This window comes from Enhydra lutris, unplaced genomic scaffold (genome assembly GCF_002288905.1).
Source record: "Enhydra lutris kenyoni isolate GAN:26980312 unplaced genomic scaffold, ASM228890v2 scaffoldscaffold20, whole genome shotgun sequence".
In the NCBI taxonomy this organism is placed as follows: Eukaryota; Metazoa; Chordata; class Mammalia; order Carnivora; family Mustelidae; genus Enhydra; species Enhydra lutris.
The window spans coordinates 32,051,560-32,069,421 of NW_019154104.1; the positions used below are offsets into that span (position 1 = coordinate 32,051,560).

Genomic DNA, 17,862 nt, shown 5'->3' on the forward strand with positions numbered 1-17,862 from the left:
CAAGGGGCCCCGGGGCTTTCTGAGAGGAACTGAAGGGCTAGGCCCGTTCAGCCTACGGAGGTAAGAGGAAGGGCAGCTGAGGGGAGAGACTGTGTAGGTGCTGGAGGGGGCAGGAGTGCGGCAGAGACCCTGACAGGAAGAGAAACTGGAGGAGGGGCATGTTCTTTCTGGGCTCCTGCCCGCCCCCCAGCCGGCATCCACACCTCCCCCTCGCTGCAGGATGGGGCTGAGCTAAGTACCAGGCTCCACCCCCGGGGCCCAAATGACCCTAGACGCTCGGGGTGGGGCTCTGCCACCCAGGAGCTCCTCCCTCTCCCTGTCGCCTCCCCACCAGCCCATCCCACGCCTGCAAGGAAGCCAAGTAGACAGGGCGGCAAGGGAGGAGTTCACGGAACAGGACTGGAGGGGCACAGCAGGGTGACTGCCTCCCAACTGCTGTCCCTTCTTAGAGAAAGCGAAGCAGAAAGGACGGGACGGAGGCCCCCACAGCCTGGCTTCTGGGCACCACATCTGCCGCAGGAAGGGGACACACTACTCCGAGACTCACGGCAGGCCGAAACCCTAGTTTTATTTCAGCATCAGCAACGTCTTAGCCATCACAAAAATAAACTCTACCAAGGGCGACAAGTCTCTACAGCGAGGCTAAGGGCTCAGCCGCCAAGTGGCGAACATCAGGGGTGCACGGCGGGCACTGCCCGGGTAATAAGTTAGGAAGCGGCAGGGCTGGTGGTGGTGGCGGTGGGGGCTGGGCCTCACTTCTGGGCCGGCACGAGGTCGTCGATGGCCTGGCCTTGCTCCAGCCGCTGCTCCATCTCGATGAGCAGCTTCACGCCGTCCACCACCATCTGCACCAGCTCCACCTCCGAGAAGCCCAGGCGGTCCGCGTTGGAGACGTCGAAGACGCCCCCCACGGCAGCTGTGTCCACGCCACCTGGGGAGATGACCAGGTCAGCAGGAGTGGCGGGGGGGGGGGGCGCCCCAGAGGGAGGACTGCCAGCAGCCGCTGCCCCACTCACCGGTGCCTCGTTTCTGAAGCCGCAGCCGCTTGAGCACCTCCGAGAACTTCTCATGCTTGCCCAGGTGGGGCAGCTTGATGTGCACACCTGCTCGCAGGCCTGTGCCCAGATTGGATGGGCAGGTGAGGATGTACCCCAGGTGAGGGTTCCACATGAATTCGTAATTCTTAGACTTGAAGAGTGTTTCAATCTGGAGGTAGAGAAGTGGGAGAGGTGAGCCCTAGCTGAGAGCCCCCCACCAAGGGACTAGCTGGGACTCGAGGGCCCAGGGGGACCGATGGGGGACACCCACGCCCTGCCTGAGCTCTGGAGCTTGGCCCTGGCCCCTCCCTGGCACCAAACCCCACTTGTGCCCACCCAGCTTGGGGGTGGTCAGGCCTTACCTGGGTGAGGCCATTGCAGAAGCGAGTGAACACCTCCTTCATGTTGCCCCCTTTCTGCATGGAGATGACCCGCAGGTGGTCTTCCTCGTTGATCCACACCAGGAAGGTCTTATTGTCATTGTGCCTGGGGGAGGGGCACAGTCAAGCCTCCTCCTTGGACTATGGTCTTAGGACACATCCAGAAAAAAGCTCTAGAGGGACCCCAGACCCCAAGAACTTTCCAAGTCCCTGAGGTGCTCAATCCAGCTGTACCCAGAAGCCCGAGCTGCGCCCCACCCTGCCGGTCTTGTGCTGCGCGGCTGAGGTGTGGGGGAGGGCGGAGGGCCCCACCTGCGAGGTCAGGGGCTGAGGGAAGTGGTGTCTCTGGACGCTGAAACCGCCCTTCGCAGACCGTGCAGGCCCGAGGCTCTAAGCTTCCCCCAGCCCCAGCCCCCGCTAGGAAGCGTCTGCGTCAACCCGGCACCTGGCGGAGTCCCCGCGGGGAAGGGGATGAGAAAGGAGACAGAAAACAAGAAGCTCCAGCTCCCAAGAGGAGGGTGGAGGAGAGAAGCCAGCGCCACCCGTCGCCCACTTCTAAGCTCCCCCGAGGCCTGAGCCGCCTCCAGCCGGAGTCCCTCTCACGTACCTGCGCGGTCAAGGTCACCTGCGAGGAGGCCCGAGGCGGCCCCGGAGGAACCAAACTTGTCCCAGGAGTGCGGCCCCTCCCTCTTCCTCCTCGGCGGCGGCGTGGGGGAGGGCCAAAGGGAGGGGAAAGGGGGACCCGCGGGAGGGGAAGGGGGACACGCACCAAATACCGCGGGCGTCTGGCCAGTCACGGGCCATGCCCGACGCCAGCAGCAGGGGCGACACGGGCTTATCGAAGAGGAAGTGGTCGTCGATGAGCTGCTGCTGCTCCGCCTCGGTCATGCTCTTGAGAGCGTAGTAGCGGCCGGCCAGGTCCCCGTCCAGGCTGGACAAAGCTGCAGAGGGGCACGCTCAGGAGAACACACACGGGCCCCGGCCCCCGCGCCCGCGCGGCTTCGTGTGAGCCCGGTCCAGGCGGCGGTCCGAGACCGCGACCTCGCCGGGCCTTGGGCCTCCGTCCCCCCCGGGAAACCGGACACGGCGCGCAGATAAGAGCGTGGCAGCGGCGGCTCGGGTGACTGGGGTGACTGATACCCTGGACAGGGATGGGGGGGCAGCTGGCCGGCCCGACCCCTACCTTCCACGGCGAGCTTCTCGATGGCGCGGCGCTCCCCGCGGCTGCAGTGCGGAGGAAGGCAGAAGCCGCGGATGCTGCGACCCGTGCGCACCCGCGAGCTCAGCACGTAGTTGGGGTCCAGGTCGTCGCCGCCCTGGGGGCGGAGCCGGGGTGAGCGCCCGGAGACCCCTCCCCAGCCCGCCCCGCCACCTGGGGCCGCCCCGCACCTGCAGGTTGTCGGGGTTGAGGTCGGTCTTGTGCTCGTCGCTGGGCTTGTAGCCGCCGTGCCGGTCCTCAATGATGGGGTCAAAGAGCTCCTTGAACACGTCATAGGACTCCTCGTCGCCTGCCACGCAGCCCACGGTCATGATGTAGGGGTGGCCTGCGGGGACGCGGAATGGGGGCAGTGACGTCACTGCCAGGCCTAAGCGAGCGCGTCAGGACCCTGCAGCTCCGCCCGGGAAGAGGAACGGCGGAACCCCAGCCCGAGCGGGGTCCTGGGGGAGGCGCTGGAACCTAGCCCCACGGTTATTTCTTGCGGATCAGAACCCGCACCCTGACCCCGGGACCAGGGGGCGCGTACCCGGGTTGTCCACGCCGGTCTGGATGACGTCGTCCAGCGTGAAGCCGCTTGGCGTGCTCTTGGCGCGCAGGTCAGCGTACAGCTCGGGGGTCAGCACCTTGGCCATGTGGTTGTTGTGGCCGCTGAGGTCGGGGAACTCGTCCTCGGCCGGGAAGCGCAGCTTCAACGTGTTGTGGCTGTTGGAGAAGGGCATGGCGGCGGCGGCGGCGGCGACGAGCTGCGGGGAGATTCGGGGTTCAGGGAGGACCCGGCGCACCGGGCCCCTCGGGGACGCGCAGGCCACCCGGGGCCTCGCTCCCCGGGCTCCTGGTCACCCTGGGACGCAGCCAAGGTCAGTGGGGTCCGCAGCTCGCGCAGGGCGCTCCTGCAGCGCCCAGGACCCCAGGCCCCACCGGCGCGCGCTCCAGGCGGCGGACCCCGGTGTGCGTGACTCTGCGGCCCCCCAAGCCCCTTCGTGCGCAGCAGCGCCCCCGCCCCAGCGCCCCGGCGGCCTCCGCCCGCCCTCCGGCCCACTCACCGGGTGGCCGGGCGGGGCAGGGGCTCTCCGTCCGTCGGCAGCTCCGTGCGCGGCGCAGGCGAACAGCAGCGGCTCCGCGCTCCCGCGGCTCTTAAGGGGCGCGACGCGGGCCGCCCATTGGCCGCTATTTATAGCCCATTCATTCCATTGGCCCGCGCTGCGGGGTGGTGCCGCCGCTTTGTCCGCCACCCGCAGCCCCCGACAACCCTCCCAAGGCCGCCCACCCCTGCTGTCCCCTCGCCGGGACCCCGCGCAGCCCGCCCACCCCGCCCGGCGTCCGCCCAGGACCCCGCGGCCGAAACCTCAAGCCCTTGGACGTGCAGGAAGTTCCCTCCCACGCTGCCTCGGGCGGGAAACTGAGGCAGGGGAGCCCCTGGGCACTTGAAGGCGCTCGGGCTCATCTGCAGCCGGGCTCTGGCCTTCCCCGGTCCCGCCAGGGCCCGCGGCGGTCACGACGAGGGTCCAGGCGTGAACGTTCCGAGCTCCCGCAGCAGGTACTAACCCTCCCCCACCCCACCCCCGCCCGGTCCGAGCCAGCCAGGAGCCGCCGACCTTCCTCAAGGTGCCCGGAGGCATCTCCCGGGCAATGTTGGTGCAGAGCGAGGGCGCGCCGGGAGGCGCAGTCTGGCTGCGGTCCAGCGGGGTGGCTCCCGCGGTACCTTGACCTTGGGCAAGTCCCCCGACTCCGGGGGACCCGAGCCAGAGACCCCCGGCCCAACCCTGCCCGGTAGATGAGAGAACAATGTGGCCCTGGGAGGCCGCTGGGGTTGCACAGCCTCAGAGTCTCCAGACCCCAGCCTTGGCCCCTTTCCACCGGGGACAGGTTCATCTCACCACCTCACCCCCAAAGGCAGGCCCCCGGAGACTCTCGGCAAAGATGGGAGGAAACACAAACAATAAGCATGTGTGACATTTAAAAACAAACGAAACCAAAAACCGCCCCTCACTAAAAATCAGAGTCATCCAAATTAAAACTAGGACTATACCTTCCTTCCGCTGCCCCCAATATACCCAGATGGCAAAAATGTGAAAGACTGACACCAGCCAGTGCTGGCTACGGGCTGGAATGTGGAGAGACAGGCCTTCACACACTGCCTCAACTGTGAACTGCTACATCCTTTTTGGAAAGTAATTTGGCAGTATTTATTAAAATTAAAAATGCTTGTACTCCATGACCCAGCAGTCCCCCTTCTAGGAATCCAGCCTGTGCAAAGGACAGTCTCATTTCTCTTTGCGGATAGAGATGTGCAGTGGGAAAAACATACAAATGAGCCTGGATAGAACTCGATGCCCATCACTTGGGGACTGGCCAGGGGTAGGAAGGCGTGTCCCCAGCATGGAGTATTACACAGTTATTTTAAAAAATGTGTTAGACCCCTAGGCATTGAGCCGCCAGCAAGGACTCAGCACCCTCCCCCTCAAACCCCTCACCTCTTGAAGATCCACCTGCCTTCTCCCAGGCCTTCCGTCGGCCATTTCCACCGAGGAAAAGGGATCCTGTCCTATGTCTGCCCTTCAGAACCTCCACTCTTCTGAACCCTTTGCTAATGCAAATAAGAGTAATGATCTGCTTCCTGCTGGCACTGAGGGTCACATCCAGAAGAGCATTCAACAGAGAAAGGGCGGGAAGACCCTTCCTACTTCCAGGTCACCAATGATTACAAGAGAAAGAACTTAATGAAGGTGTTTAAGAGGAAGCTTGCCTACGACGGTGATGCAACGAGCACACAGAATACGGAGAAGTAATTCCGCTGCAGGGTGACCAGTACGAAAACATACACCAGTTCCTCACGGAGAAGTAATTCCGCTGCAGGGTGACCAGTACGAAAACATACACCAGTTCCTCACAGAGACCCGGCTGACTAAGGACGACCAGAGGAAGTTGCGTGGCTGTGGCTGTTGTTGTTCATCTTTTTTTAAGGAATCTCAGCCCACAACGTGAGGCTCCAACTCACAACCCCGAGATCAAGGGTCGCGTGCTCCATCGACTGAGCCAGCTGGGCGCCCCAGTTTCATGGGTTTTAAGTGCTTTTGATTCACTGAAGCTTACGTGAGGATTTCCTTGCAACGAGTAGAATTTCCCTTCTGTCCCTTATCGCAAGTTCAGACACCTCGTGGCTTACATAATGTAACCATCTGGGGTCTGCTCTTAGCTTGGAGTAATGCAATTCCTTCGTGCGGTCAAATGAAGAGTAAGGGGCGCCGGGGTGGCTCAGTGGGTTAAATCTGACTCTTGATTTCAGCTCAGGTCATGACCTTGAGGTGGTGAGATCAAGCTCCAAAGCAAGACAGGCTCTGTGCCTGCAGCGTGGGGGGCTCGAGAGTCTCTCTCCCTTGCCCTCTGCCCTTCCCCCACTCACGCGGCCTCTTTAAATAAATTAATTAAATCAAATCTTTATTTAAGGTATTTATTTGTTTGTTTACCTGAGAGAGAGAACAAGTGGTGCGGAAGGGCAGAGGAGGAGGGAGAAGCAGGCTCCCCGCTGAGCAGAGAGCCCAATGTGGGGCTTGATCCCGGGACCCCGAGATCATGGCCTGAGCCAAAGGCCGAGGCCTAACCCACTGAGCCACCCAGGCGCCCCAGTAAATAAAATCTTTTTTTAAAAAATGAAAAAAAGGGGGAAAAAAGTGAACTGGAGCTTGTGTGTCCATGTCCACCATACACTGTCCTGCGAATAACGCAGGAAAGGAGGCGAAGCCCGTAGCTGTGTGTGTGTTTCACGGCAGCCCTGCAGGGCTGCGCGGTGCGCTCTGCGGGCTGCGCGGTGAACGTGGCGCCGCTGCGGGAAGGCTGCCCCAAGCAAGCGCCGCACGAACCAGAAGGAAATACTGGCGGGATCGGGGAGGAGATGGGTGCTGCTGGGCGGGGGCGGGGCACAGGCAGCGCGCGGAATCCCAGTGTCTCTGGTGCCTCTGGGGCATGGGCACTGGCGCAAAAACCCAGAGGAGGAGCGAGTCCCTCCACCTCTGCCTACGTGCGCCGCAGCGGGTGCAGTGCCGGCGGCCGGCGGTGCCTGCGCTCAGCACACGTGCGACTCCTGCCTCTTCCCTCGTGCGCCTTAGCATGCTTTGACCTGTTCCCAGTGGCATTTTCTTATCCCAGTCGGCATTTTCTTAGGTACTTAAAACAAACCAACGCAAAGTGGCAAATGGCCCCGGGCTGCCCAGATAGCGGGTGTCCCTTAAGCCTGGAATTTCTGCTCACTGTGCTCCAGGCAGCCCCTTCCTCCAGTTTTAGAAATCATCTGCAGTTGTCCTCTTCACCTCCCCATCCCCCCACAGCCTTATGGGCTCAAGTTTCTGTTTCTGGAAATCTGGAGGCTGACTTGGCTTTCAGACATGGGGGTGGGGATGTGGAACTCGGGGCTTCTCAGAAGAACCCCCTCTCCACCCTCAGGCCACTACGGGCCTGACCTACTGGGTGGAAGGCCGGAAGGTCTTGCTCCCTCTCCTCCCTAGAGCACGGCCCACACTGGAGAGGGGCAGTCCAGAGGTTTGGGGCTGCCCTGCTCAAGGTCAGGCCCCGGTGCTCCTCCTGCCGGAGTCTCCAGCAGTCCTCGGCATTCGGACACGGGTGTTGTATCATGCTGCTGAGAAGTGAAGGAAGATCAGAAGATGGGAGACAGGAGAGACAGGTCAGAGGTCCAGCAAACCCTCAGTGGTCTGGGAGTGCCTGGCCCTGGGCTAACTTAACCTGGAGCCCATCTTGGGGACCCCTGGGGCAGGCCAAGCCTCAGCTGGACTAGATTGACAGCATGGGTGATCGACAGCTGTGCTGGGGGAAGGGGAGGAGATCTTCAAGGCCCTTAGACCCAAAGGTTATGGCGGCCCCTACCAAGCAGAGGCTGCTTGGGAGCCTGGGTGGTCCCAGAGCAGAGGAGCAAGGGGTGGGGAGGCCTGGGTGGTGCCAGCCTCCACCGCAGCTAGAATAACATTGCCCCAGTGGCCTAACCCTTGCCTGCGGACCCTCCATTTTCCCCAGGGCCCAAGGAGCCGGTTTGGCAGCTTCTGGGCAAGAAGCTGGGTGACATCACCCAACCAGTTTATGGTCCAGGCTCCTCAGAAAGCACACCTGGTTGCACATTAACCAGCTGGCCCTGGAGGGGGAGGGAAGCTTCAGTGGAATCCCCAGCTTTTCCTCTGTGGGACTTGGCCCGCCTAATGGTGCTGCAGCCGTAGGCGTGCACAGGTAGGCCAGATGGGAGAGCCCAGCAGGGGACCAGAGGTCATTCTCAGAGTCTGTCCTCAGAGGGCAGTCAGGGTATGGCTGCCCCGTTGGCTCAGTGGGGAGAGCACGCAAGCTTGATATCGGGGTTGTGAGTTTGAGCCACATGCTGTGTGTAGAGATTACTTAAAAATAAAATCTTTGGGGGGCACCTGGGTGGCTCAGTGGATTAAAGCCTCTGCCTTCGGCTCGGTCATGATCTCAGGGTCCTGGGATCGAGCCCTGCCTCGGGCTCTCTGCTTAGCGGGGAGCCTGCTTCCTCCTCTTTCTCTGCCTGCCTCTCTGCCTGCCTCTCTGCCTACTTGTGATCTCTGTCAAATGAATAAAATCTTTAAAAAATAATAATAAATAAAATAAAATAAAGTCAGGGTGAGCATTTCTTCCTCTTTGTGCCCTGTCCCTAGTTCTGAAGAACCAAAGGGGAAGCTGGTTGGGGTCCGGAGAGGAGTGGGAGCTGCTTTGGGGTCAAGCACTCTGAGGCAGGAGGCTAGGCTAGTCAGAGAGGGGAGGAGCTTGGTCCCTGCCAGGTGCAGCCTCCCCCTGTGGGCATCTTCAGCTTCTCCCTTTCCCCCAGAGTGACTCTGACCCTTTTCTCCAGGGTCTTTTTCCTGCCTGCTCTCACCTTTATTCAGATCTACCATTGGTTCTCTGAAGTCAGATTTACTGGCTGTAAATTCCAGTCCAACTGTGGACCCATTGCCTATGTGACCTTAGGCAACTACCTAACCTCTCTTGAGTCAGCATTTTCCCATCTGTAAAGTGATCCACACCCCCCACGCAGCCCCCTGCTCCATAGGATTGTGGAGAGAGTTTAATATGATGAGACTTAGCTGGGCTTATATAGAATCAGTTCTTGTTAGTGGAGCCTCAATAGATAAACTCTGTCCAAAGCAAGATGCCCACCTGACCTGGGTCATCAGCTGGAGCTTGGGGGAAGCTGTGCTTTGAGGACACAGACTGAGGGCTGGGGCAGGCATGGATGGGACAGATGGGCAACTCTGGGTAGGCTGCCTGGAAGAAGGACACTGGAGGAGCTGGGCCAGCCAGTTACGGACAGAGGCAAGTGGGAAGTTGAGGCCACAGGAAACCACGACCGAGTCACCAAGTCCTAATTTAGACTTAGTAGGCGCGTAGCCCCAGCTCCATACTGCAGCTGAGAGGTTGGGGAAGAGGAACCCCCAGAAGTGGAACGTTGACATCTCCCAGGGGAGCGATTAGGTGGTGACTCAGGCAGGTGCATCACCAAAGGAGCAAAGATCACCTGGAAGAGAGGCGGCTCCTCTCAGTGCTGGGAGCAAGAGGCAGGGAGGTCGTGATGAGCCACACAGGCACCTGGTGGCCAGAGTGCTGGTCCCAGAGGAACATGAACCCACGGGGAATGGGAGGCCACCTAAGTCCCCTTAACTTTTTACCCCTTCCAAGGGAGGTTCCCAGACCCAGTCCAGCCAGGGCAGAGGCATGGTGGGGGCAGGCTGGGGGCGGTGGACTTGAGGCTAGGCTGGGGTTTCCACCATGGATTCTGTGGGACCCATGGCAAGGGCCACAGACCCTCTGGCAGGCCTGGCCACTCCCATTTTGCCAGGCAGGAGCTATGTGGGCCCGGAGTGTGGCCGAGGGTCATTGCTAGCTGGCCCTGGTTTAGGCCCTGACTCAGCCTCTGGGTAGCAGGGGTCGGCGGGAGAGTCTCTATCCCTTTCAGGTCCCCAGGGCCAACAGGACAAGGCCTGGTTGCTGGAAGCTGGGAGATGGAAGGCGTCCCACATCCCTGTCGTCCTTCCCTTCCCCCACACTGTGCACCGAGGAGCTGGCTCTGAGTCAGCCGGGCTGAGACAGAGCAGGGCTGCGCTTCCCTTTTCTGGCCCTTGCCTTCCCGCTGCCCAGCCCCCAGCTCAGGCCGCTCACCTGGGCCTCCCCGACCCCAGCGTGAACCCAGCTCCTGCATCTCGGCACCACCGACCTGCCCCTGCCCCACGGCTTCCCTGTAGTGGAGGACGTGCCCGCAGGGGAGCCCGGGCCCGGCCTAAGGCCGTCTGGACGCCTTCCCGGACAATCCACCGGTCTGCAACTTCACTATCCGGCGTCCACCCCGGGGCCCGGTCTGAGGGGCTCCCAGAGCGGTCCCGCGGGCACCACGGCCAAGGCAAAGCGCCTCGACGCGCCTGGGCAGCTAGCGAGGGCCGGCCTTGCCGGGAAGCCCAGCCCCGGTGCCCGCCCACAGCAGCCCGGCCGCGGGGACTGCAGCCCCCAGAGTCTCCCCCGCGCGAGCTTGTGTAAACAGGGAAGCCGCAGCGAGCCGAAAGGCGCCCAGGAGGCGCGCTCCGCTGCCGGGCGGGGCTGCCCGCGGGTCCCGGCATCCCGCGCGGGGGGCGGGGCGGGGCGGGGCGGGGCGGGGCGCCGTGACGCCATCGGCGGGCGCCGGGCCGTAGCCGGAAGTGTAGAGCCGCTCTCGCGGCAGCACGTGCGGAGCGTCCGGGAGCGGGCCCCGCCGCGCGAGGCGGGTGAGACTGCGCGCGGTCCCCCCCCCCGGCCCGGTGCACCCCGACCCCTTCCGGGGGGCCCTTACCGCTCCTGCATCCCCCTGGAAGCCCGTTTGGGGGAAGACTAGGGAGGGGGGCTTCGCGGAATGGAGCCCGGCATGGAGGTGATAGCGCAGACCAGCGGCCGCTGCCCCGCTGGTGGCCTGGCCCTCATCTCGCCCCTGGAGCATGGGAGCCAGTCGTCTGGGCTCCGGTCCTTGCTTGGTGGGAAATCTTGGGCCCGTCCTCCGCCTTGGCCCCGCTTCCGTTTCTCCCTCTGTGATTAGGGCTGGTGACTTGTGTCTCGTGACCCAGACCGAGGAGGGTTTAACCTGTCCAGCCAGGGTACAGCCAGGGACCGAGGCAGCCGCCCCACTCGCACCGCGGGGCTCTGGGCCTCACAGCCCTCCGCCCAGATTCCAGGTGCACCCTCCTGGCACCTTTCCGCACTCATGTCGACACGCTTCCTCCCAGGTCCCAGGCACCTGCCCGATAGCAACACTATGAGCTTCGTGGCCTATGAGGAGCTGATCAAAGAGGGTGATACGGCCATCCTGTCGCTGGGCCATGGTGCAATGGTAGCAGTGCGTGTGCAGCGTGGGGCACAGACCCAGACCCGGCATGGTGTCCTGCGGCACTCGGTAGACCTCATCGGCCGCCCCTTCGGCTCCAAGGTGACCTGTGGCCGAGGTGGCTGGGTATATGTGCTGCACCCCACGCCTGAGCTCTGGACCCTGAACCTGCCGCACCGCACGCAGATCCTCTACTCCACTGACATTGCTCTGCTCACCATGATGCTGGAGCTCCGGCCTGGCTCTGTGGTCTGTGAATCCGGTGAGTTCTTTGGGCTACCTCAGTTCTATTTCTGGAAAAGTGACGTGAAGATGGAGATCCGACCCAGCATCGAGACAGCCTCCAGCTTGCCCTTCCTGAGGACGGGCACGGGTGCTCAGCCTCTCTCTTGCAGGAGGTCTCTGGGGGGCTGACTGCAGGGAGTGAGACTCGGTGGAACTGGTTAGGAGGCTGGCACTGTGACCTGAATGAGAGTTGATGGTGCAGGACCAGCGCTTTCCCCCGCCAGGAGCTGGTGTTCAGTGAGGACCCTGCCTGCCTTGGTGGGGCAGGGCCAGAGTGCCGCTCGGCTCTGGCCTGGCTGCCGACTGCCGTTCCCTACCTCTGTGCTGGCAGAAGGGCAGAGAGCGCTTGGCCTAGCAGTCCCTGACCACCCCTTCCCGGAGGGGGCCAGAGCTGCTCTGAGGTGCTCACTGTAGGTAGGGCGACTGTCTCAAGCTCCTCCTCGGCCGGCAGCACTGTATGGAGTCCAGGGCCTGAGGTCCGTCCTGGCCCTCACACGCACATACACACACATGGGCAGTGGGGCCAGCTAGGACGGAGATTGAAGCACACACCCCAGCCAAGAACTCCCCAGGCACGTGTGCACCTAGATTTCCAGCGTGTTCGTCATGGGCTGCGCAGCTGGGCTCCAAGGTCACGAAGTTTCCACCAACTTTCCAACTTTCTGAGGACTCGAGGCCATCTCGCCCTTCTGCATGTGGACAATTGGATGATTCCTGTTGCCCAGCCAAACACTGAAGTGGGAAGGGTCAGGCACAGACCTGGGCTGTAGGTCAGAGGGTGGGCAGGGGCTGGGCAGAGGCCAGCTGCTCATCCGCAGGGACCTGGGGTGGGGGTGGCGGCAGGACAGCAGGACTGCAAGACGGCGCCACCCCCTGCTACCGTGTGTGCGGTGGGCATGCTTCTGGGCTCTGCTGTGCAGGCTCCTGGTCTAGGAACGGTGGGTCCGGCCCTGAGTAGCACAGGCTGGGTTTCTGCTTCCCCGAGCAGGGAGTCAGCCCAGTGTCACCATTTCGGTGCTGAGTTGATTGCCGTAAGGCCGCACGTTTGAGGGCGACTCCCAGGGGTCCCTCCAGCTGGGTTGGTCAGGGAAAACTTCTGACAAGATGTTCAGCTGGGAATGATGAGGAGGAGGCACTGCCAAGAGCCGAGGGAGAGCGTCTCCCCAAGGGCGAGCCATGCAAAGTGCGGGCCCAGCAAGGAGGCCCCAGTGGCCAGAGCAGGCATTGAGGTCAGGAGGAAACAGGCACAGCTCAGAGAGCCATTAGGGGTTCGACTCTGCTTGGTGTGGGGTGGAGAAGGCAGGTGTGACTGAGGTGAAGAGACCCTCTGCTGTGTTTGAGGCAGGATAGAAGGCGGCCGGGCCAGCTGGTGGTGGTCACCCCAGGCAACGGGGTGGCAGGGTGGGAGTGGGGGGAGACACGAGTTACTAGTGGGTTGAGTGCAGGGTGGAGAGGGGCATCGAGGGCGCTTCTGGGGTGTCTGGCTGAGCTCTGGGTGCCTTTGACTAGGCTGGGGAAGGCCTGGCAGGGAGGGGTTTGGGATAGGAGCGGGCCCAGCTTTGCTCTTGTTCCTGCTGAGTGCCGGTCAGCTGTCTGGGGCAGGGGTGGGGGATGCGTGTGCACTGGACACTAGGTAGGAGTCCGGAGTGCAGGGACATGGCATCGTGGCGTGTTCATCAAGGCTAGCGTCTGAAACCGCAGGGGAGCGGCGGTCATTGCGGGGGCGCGGCCGTGGCCCCGCGGGGGGCTGCCAGGTGGGACGTCCAAGCTGAGGGGCAGCTGAAGGCGGCTGAGGAGTGGCCAGAACAGGCGGAAGAGAAGCAGGGGACGAGGACGCAGAAGACCGGCGCCGTGTGGCCGGGTGGTTACCATGTCCCAGCTCATTGCCGTGAGGCCGTGGGGAGGAGGACAGGGCTGCCCCTGTGTGGTGGAGGCGGGTGAGGGGAAGAGGGATGGGCAGCCTTAGCGGGCCAGGAGCTGGGGGGAAGGGGCTCGGGACCAGCCACCGGGTGGAGGGTAGGGGACAGGCCCGCACTGCCCCATCTACTCTGTCCAGACCCTGTGGGGCCTCTGGCGTGGGATTGGGCAGGGCTGCCACTCTCCCCTGCCCCCAGGTCCAAGGCGGACTCAGGAAGTAAACCCCAGCTCCTGTCCCCACCCAGCCCTGGTGCAGCCCCAGCTAACCAGACCCTAGGCGGCCGGGACCTGACGGGCAGCTCTGGGAGCGATGCCACCAAGTAACTGGGATCGTCTGTCCCCGTGGGGCCTGTGTGGGTCTTTCCAGGGTGAGGGTGGAGTTCTTTCGAGTGTCCCCAGCAGGCCCGCCTGACATGCGTCCCGTCCCATCCCATCAGGCACTGGCAGCGGCTCTGTGTCCCACGCCATCATCCGCACCATCGCGCCCACGGGCCACCTGCACACGGTGGAGTTCCACCAGCAGCGGGCAGAGAAGGCCCGGGAGGAGTTCCAGGAGCATCGGGTGGGCCGCTGGGTGACGGTGCGCAACCACGACGTGTGCCACAGTGGCTTCGGCGTGAGCCAGGTGGCAGACGCGGTTTTCCTGGACATCCCATCTCCTTGGGAGGCCGTGGGCCATGCCTGGGACGCCCTCAAGGTGGAAGGTACAGTGAGGGTTCTGGTGTGGCCCTGGGGCTAAGCTCCTGGGCTGGGCCTTGGGTCATCTGAAGCCCAGAGGGGTCAGAAACCACCAGGCCACACAGCCTGGCCAGGCCAGGGCCCCTTTTGGCGCGAAGTAGGGGTGGATCAGGCTGGCGGAGGACTCAACAGGGAGGTCACCCCATGAGAGGGGGAGGTTGGGAGGAGTAGGGTCCGGGGAGAAGGCGGCCCCAGCTGACCCCCTGTTCCTTGGCCTTGTCCCGCTCTCACCCGGACTTGAGTGATGTCTGCTTTCGCTGGGGACTGTGGCAGCTCCACCTCGGTGAGACGTGGGGCCCATGCCAGGGTACATTTCAGGGTTGGAGGTCAGCCCCTGACCCCAGCCCTTGCCAGCGGTCTCCCTTCCCCCCAGCCACAAGCCCGCTAACGGCCCCTTTTAGGGCAGATGCTGGATGTGGAGGCGGGAAGGAGGTGGGAAGGAGGCGGGAAAGTTGGCTCTTTGCCAGGGAGGAGCTGGTGAGGCCCTGGGTTTTTCCCTTTTCTGGAGAAGGAGCCAGCCCAGGCAGGGCCTCTTCCCTTCTCCCTGCTGAGTAGTGCAGCCGGGAGGGGAGGGAGGGAGCCCGGGGCGCGCCCGGGGAAGGGCCGTCCCCTCCGAAAGAGGTGCCAAGGCGCGGCTTCGCAAGTGAGAGGCTCCGGCAGCGGCTCCCGGGGGGCCCCTGTTGTGCCCCTGGGTTTTGCCAAGGTGGGCCCCACTTCCCCACACCTCCACGCCTTCCAGCTCTGCCCCCAGGCACCACAGCCCCGGGTCCAAGTCCCACGGAGGCTGGAGCCAGCCACCCAGCCTGGGCCGAGCCCAGGGTGTCACACTCCTGGCCTTCTTGTCACGAAGCTTCCTTCCTGGTGGCTGGCTCTGGGGGAGCCATGCCATCTATCATCCCCATCCCCCATGCTCCTCTAAGCTCCCTCCTTTGGGCTCTTGCTGTGTCTGATCTTTTTGGTCCCAGAGGCTCCCAACTTACTTGTGGGCCTTGCATTTTCCAGTGGCTCCCCTGCCTGCTCTGTGCAGACCCCCACGAAGGGCCGTCCCCGGGCTCTGTGGAACTTGGGCTATATCCAGCAGGCTTGGGCCCTCGCCTGGTGGGGCCTCTTTTCCTGGCAGTACGCATGGGGTCGGGTCCCTTCTTGGGGATGACCCTGCGCCCTCCCTGGGTTGGCTTCAGACTGCTCGTCCCTCCTCCAGGCCCACACCTTCTTGAAGAACTGTCTGGGGGGGTCTCTGTCCCTAGGTGTGGCTGAGGTGACCAGTCCTCGGGGCCATTTGAGGACTCACCCGGCCACGTCCCTGTCCCCGCTGCAGCTTCCCCACACCCTCCCTGCTAGGACAGGGATGTGGGCTGGCCCCGGGCCAGGCTGAGGGACACTGCGGGTGGGCCCTGGCGGGAGGTGGCAGGAAGGGGCTGTCAGCTCCCGCCTGCACCCTGTCATCCTCGGCCGTCAGGCTCCTGTTCCCCCGAGCAGGTGACAGCCTCTAATTTCCTGTGACAGCAGCAGCTCCCCCCGCCTGTGAACCCCTTCCCCCGCCGCTGCCGCCCTGCATGGCTGGAGCTGTTCTGGGTGGGGTAATCTGGCAGCTGCCAGGCGGAGGTTCTGCCCTGAGCCCTGACGGGTGGTTCGTCCTGGCCCCAGGCCTCGGCTTCCTTGTGGAAGTGGAGGGTAGTGGTGCCCAAGTCCAGATGGAATCAGGGTCGTGGGCTCCGTCTAAGCGGTCCCTTCCACGCGACTCCAGGGGAGCTCCGGCCCCACCGCGGTCTGGACCCACGCCGGCCCCCCCCCCGCTGCCCCCAGGGACAGTGGGGGGCCCGGCCTCCGCCCTGCCACCCCCAGCCCTCCAACCCCGAGCCCGGCTCCCCACAGGTGGGCGCTTCTGCTCCTTCTCGCCGTGCATCGAGCAAGTGCAACGGACCTGCCAGGCGCTGGCCGCCCACGGCTTCTCGGAGCTCAGCACGCTGGAGGTCCTGCCGCAGGTGTTCAACGTGCGCACGGTCAGCCTGCCTGCGCCCGACCTGGGGGCCCACCCGCACCCCAACGTGCACCCCTTCCGCAGCGGGACGCCCATGAAGGAGGCCGTGGGCCACACGGGCTACCTGACCTTCGCCACCAAGACCCCAGGCTAGTGGGCCTCCCTCCAGGAGCTGCGGGGAGCTGGCCACAGGCCGCCTTATATGGTCGGTGAGCCTACTGGGCCTGCCTTTAGACGGACCATGGGCCTGCGGCAGGCAGGGCGGGGCCTCCCACAGCCTGCGCAGCCTGGTCCCCTCCCGGCAACCTCTCTGTTGAGGAAAGCCTCCAGCCCATCGCCCTGCTGCACCCCCCCGCCCCCCGCTGCTGCTCTCTTGCTACAGAGTCTCTGTTGTCACCTGCTCTTCTGGCTGTTGAGGCCAAGGGCTGTAGGTGGTGGGGCCCGGGTCTGACCACTTCCCAGGTAGGCCCAAACTGGCAGGGAGTGGGGCCGGAGCCAGGAGGAGGAGGACCGCTGGGGCTGGGGGCTCCCAGAGCTGATGGTGCCTGGCTTGGGGCGGGAGAGGTGGGCTTTCTCGGTGGCCTCAGGCCTGAGCACACCCCCATCCCTGTCCCCGTGAGGTGCCATGCAGGCCAAGTGGGGGTGCCCTGTACCCCCTCCCATGGAAGGGAGGGGGCCCTGGACAGCCCTGCCCGTCTGCCGCGCTTCTCTCGCTGCTGGAAGTGTCTTCCGTGGCCCCAGTCCAGCCAGAGCCCTGGCGTGTTGGTGAGAACAGCGTCCACGCGGCCAGGACCCTGAGGGGGACGGTGAAGTGCCTCAGGTATCCCGCCCGGCCCTCTCAGAGCTGTTGGAACCCCGGCTGGCCAGCCCCGGGGCTGCTTGGGTGCCTCTGCCCCTCACAGGAGTGCCGGGGGCACGGGGGGCGCATCCAGGACGGAGGGCAGCGGCCCTGGCCGCCAGCTCTGGGCCGAGCGGCTGGCATCCCCGCCTGCCTCAGTTGCATGAAGGGCCTGAGTGTCTGCCCTCGGCCTCCCCGGTCCTCCAGAGCTTCCATTTTCCCCCATTAGGACAAGAGCCCCAGGGAACGTGCTGGCAGGGGGGCTGGAAATAAACACTGTTGCCTCGGCCATGCTCACTGGTCTCTTCGGTGACCCTCACGCCAGACCCTTGTTCCCCAGAGCCAGTTCCAGGCTGGACCTCCCCACACACAGCCCTGGCCCCCGCTGCTTCCTCCCCTGTCAGACAGCAGCCTGGGACGTGATGGACAAAGGGGCAAGTGTGTGGCCACCTCCACTCGGCTGCAGAAAGGGCCACTTGTCCTAGTGGGGGGAAGGGGGGGTCTGCCTGTGTGTGTGTGTGTGTGTGTGTGTGTGCACGCACGCGCGTCTGTCTCTGTGTCCCAGAGCACTGGACCCTCCCTTCACAGCCCGGCCTGGCGTGGCATTTACAGCATGGACCCCCCCTTTTGCTTTTGGAAGGGCCTAGAACTCAAGAAGGACCCCCCCCCCCCTCCAAAAACAGGCCTGCCCTTCCAGCCCCAGGCCACACCCAGGCCTGTGAGTCCTTGCAAAGGTGCCAGGTGGGGTGGGCCTGCTGGAGGACTGGGCTCCTGGGGGGCCTCCCCTCTCCTGCCCAGGCTCCTGACAGGACCTGAGTCCCATCAGAGTTCCTCTGGGGCCCTGGAACCACCAACCCAGTGTTCTTACTTTCCTCCCAGGACTCGTCCTGACCTCTGAGCAAATGCCTAGCTTGGGGGACGGGGGAGGGACCTGTGCCTTGCGATGGCCTTGAAGAAAGCTGGGTGAGACCCCCGCCCCAGGTCATAACCCTCCATGCTCTGCAGAGCGAGTGGACCTGCCCAAGCATCCTCCTTCCACGTGGGGCTGAGGATGGCAGCCTAGACTACTGCCCTGGGCATCCCTGGGCCTGTGGGAGCTAGAGGATTGGGG

General features: G+C 63.7%; 2 protein-coding genes across 3 annotated transcripts; one reads left to right on the plus strand and one right to left on the minus strand.

Moving 5' to 3' along the window:
* Positions 1 to 543: 543 nt before the first annotated feature.
* LOC111148643 (creatine kinase B) lies at positions 544 to 3,733 on the minus strand. The gene is made up of 8 exons (XM_022505394.1): positions 3,680 to 3,733; positions 3,163 to 3,379; positions 2,807 to 2,961; positions 2,601 to 2,733; positions 2,187 to 2,358; positions 1,400 to 1,523; positions 1,017 to 1,206; positions 544 to 931 (listed from the first exon to the last, which is right to left on the minus strand). Exons 2-8 carry the CDS (start codon positions 3,353 to 3,355, stop codon positions 753 to 755), a joined length of 1,146 nt encoding a protein of 381 aa, XP_022361102.1. The 5' UTR covers positions 3,356 to 3,379; positions 3,680 to 3,733; the 3' UTR covers positions 544 to 752.
* A 6,604-nt stretch (positions 3,734 to 10,337) lies between these two features.
* On the plus strand, positions 10,338 to 17,040 carry LOC111148697 (tRNA methyltransferase 61A). 2 transcript variants are annotated; one of them, XM_022505491.1, is made up of 4 exons: positions 10,338 to 10,402; positions 10,895 to 11,254; positions 13,632 to 13,898; positions 15,808 to 17,040. In XM_022505491.1, exons 2-4 carry the CDS (start codon positions 10,924 to 10,926, stop codon positions 16,065 to 16,067), a joined length of 858 nt encoding a protein of 285 aa, XP_022361199.1. In that variant the 5' UTR covers positions 10,338 to 10,402; positions 10,895 to 10,923; the 3' UTR covers positions 16,068 to 17,040. The 2 variants fall into 2 exon arrangements, with proteins under 2 accessions (XP_022361199.1, XP_022361197.1); XM_022505489.1 differs by lacking the exon at positions 10,338 to 10,402 and having other exon boundaries at positions 10,537 to 11,254.
* Positions 17,041 to 17,862: the final 822 nt, after the last annotated feature.

Excerpts from the sequence above, each read along its gene's own strand:
- LOC111148643 (XM_022505394.1), bottom strand. The coding sequence starts at position 3,355 with ATGCCCTTCTCCAACAGCCACAACACGTTGAAGCTGCGCTTCCCGGCC. Across the intron at positions 2,359-2,600 it reads CGAGAAGCTCGCCGTGGAAG|CTTTGTCCAGCCTGGACGGG; the intron begins GTAGGGGTCGGG and ends GCCCCTCTGCAG. Across the intron at positions 932-1,016 it reads GCTTCAGAAACGAGGCACCG|GTGGCGTGGACACAGCTGCC; the intron begins GTGAGTGGGGCA and ends TCATCTCCCCAG.
- LOC111148697 (XM_022505489.1), top strand. The coding sequence starts at position 10,873 with ATGTCGACACGCTTCCTCCCAGGTCCCAGGCACCTGCCCGATAGCAAC. Across the intron at positions 11,255-13,631 it reads CTCTGTGGTCTGTGAATCCG|GCACTGGCAGCGGCTCTGTG; the intron begins GTGAGTTCTTTG and ends CCATCCCATCAG. Across the intron at positions 13,899-15,807 it reads GGACGCCCTCAAGGTGGAAG|GTGGGCGCTTCTGCTCCTTC; the intron begins GTACAGTGAGGG and ends GGCTCCCCACAG.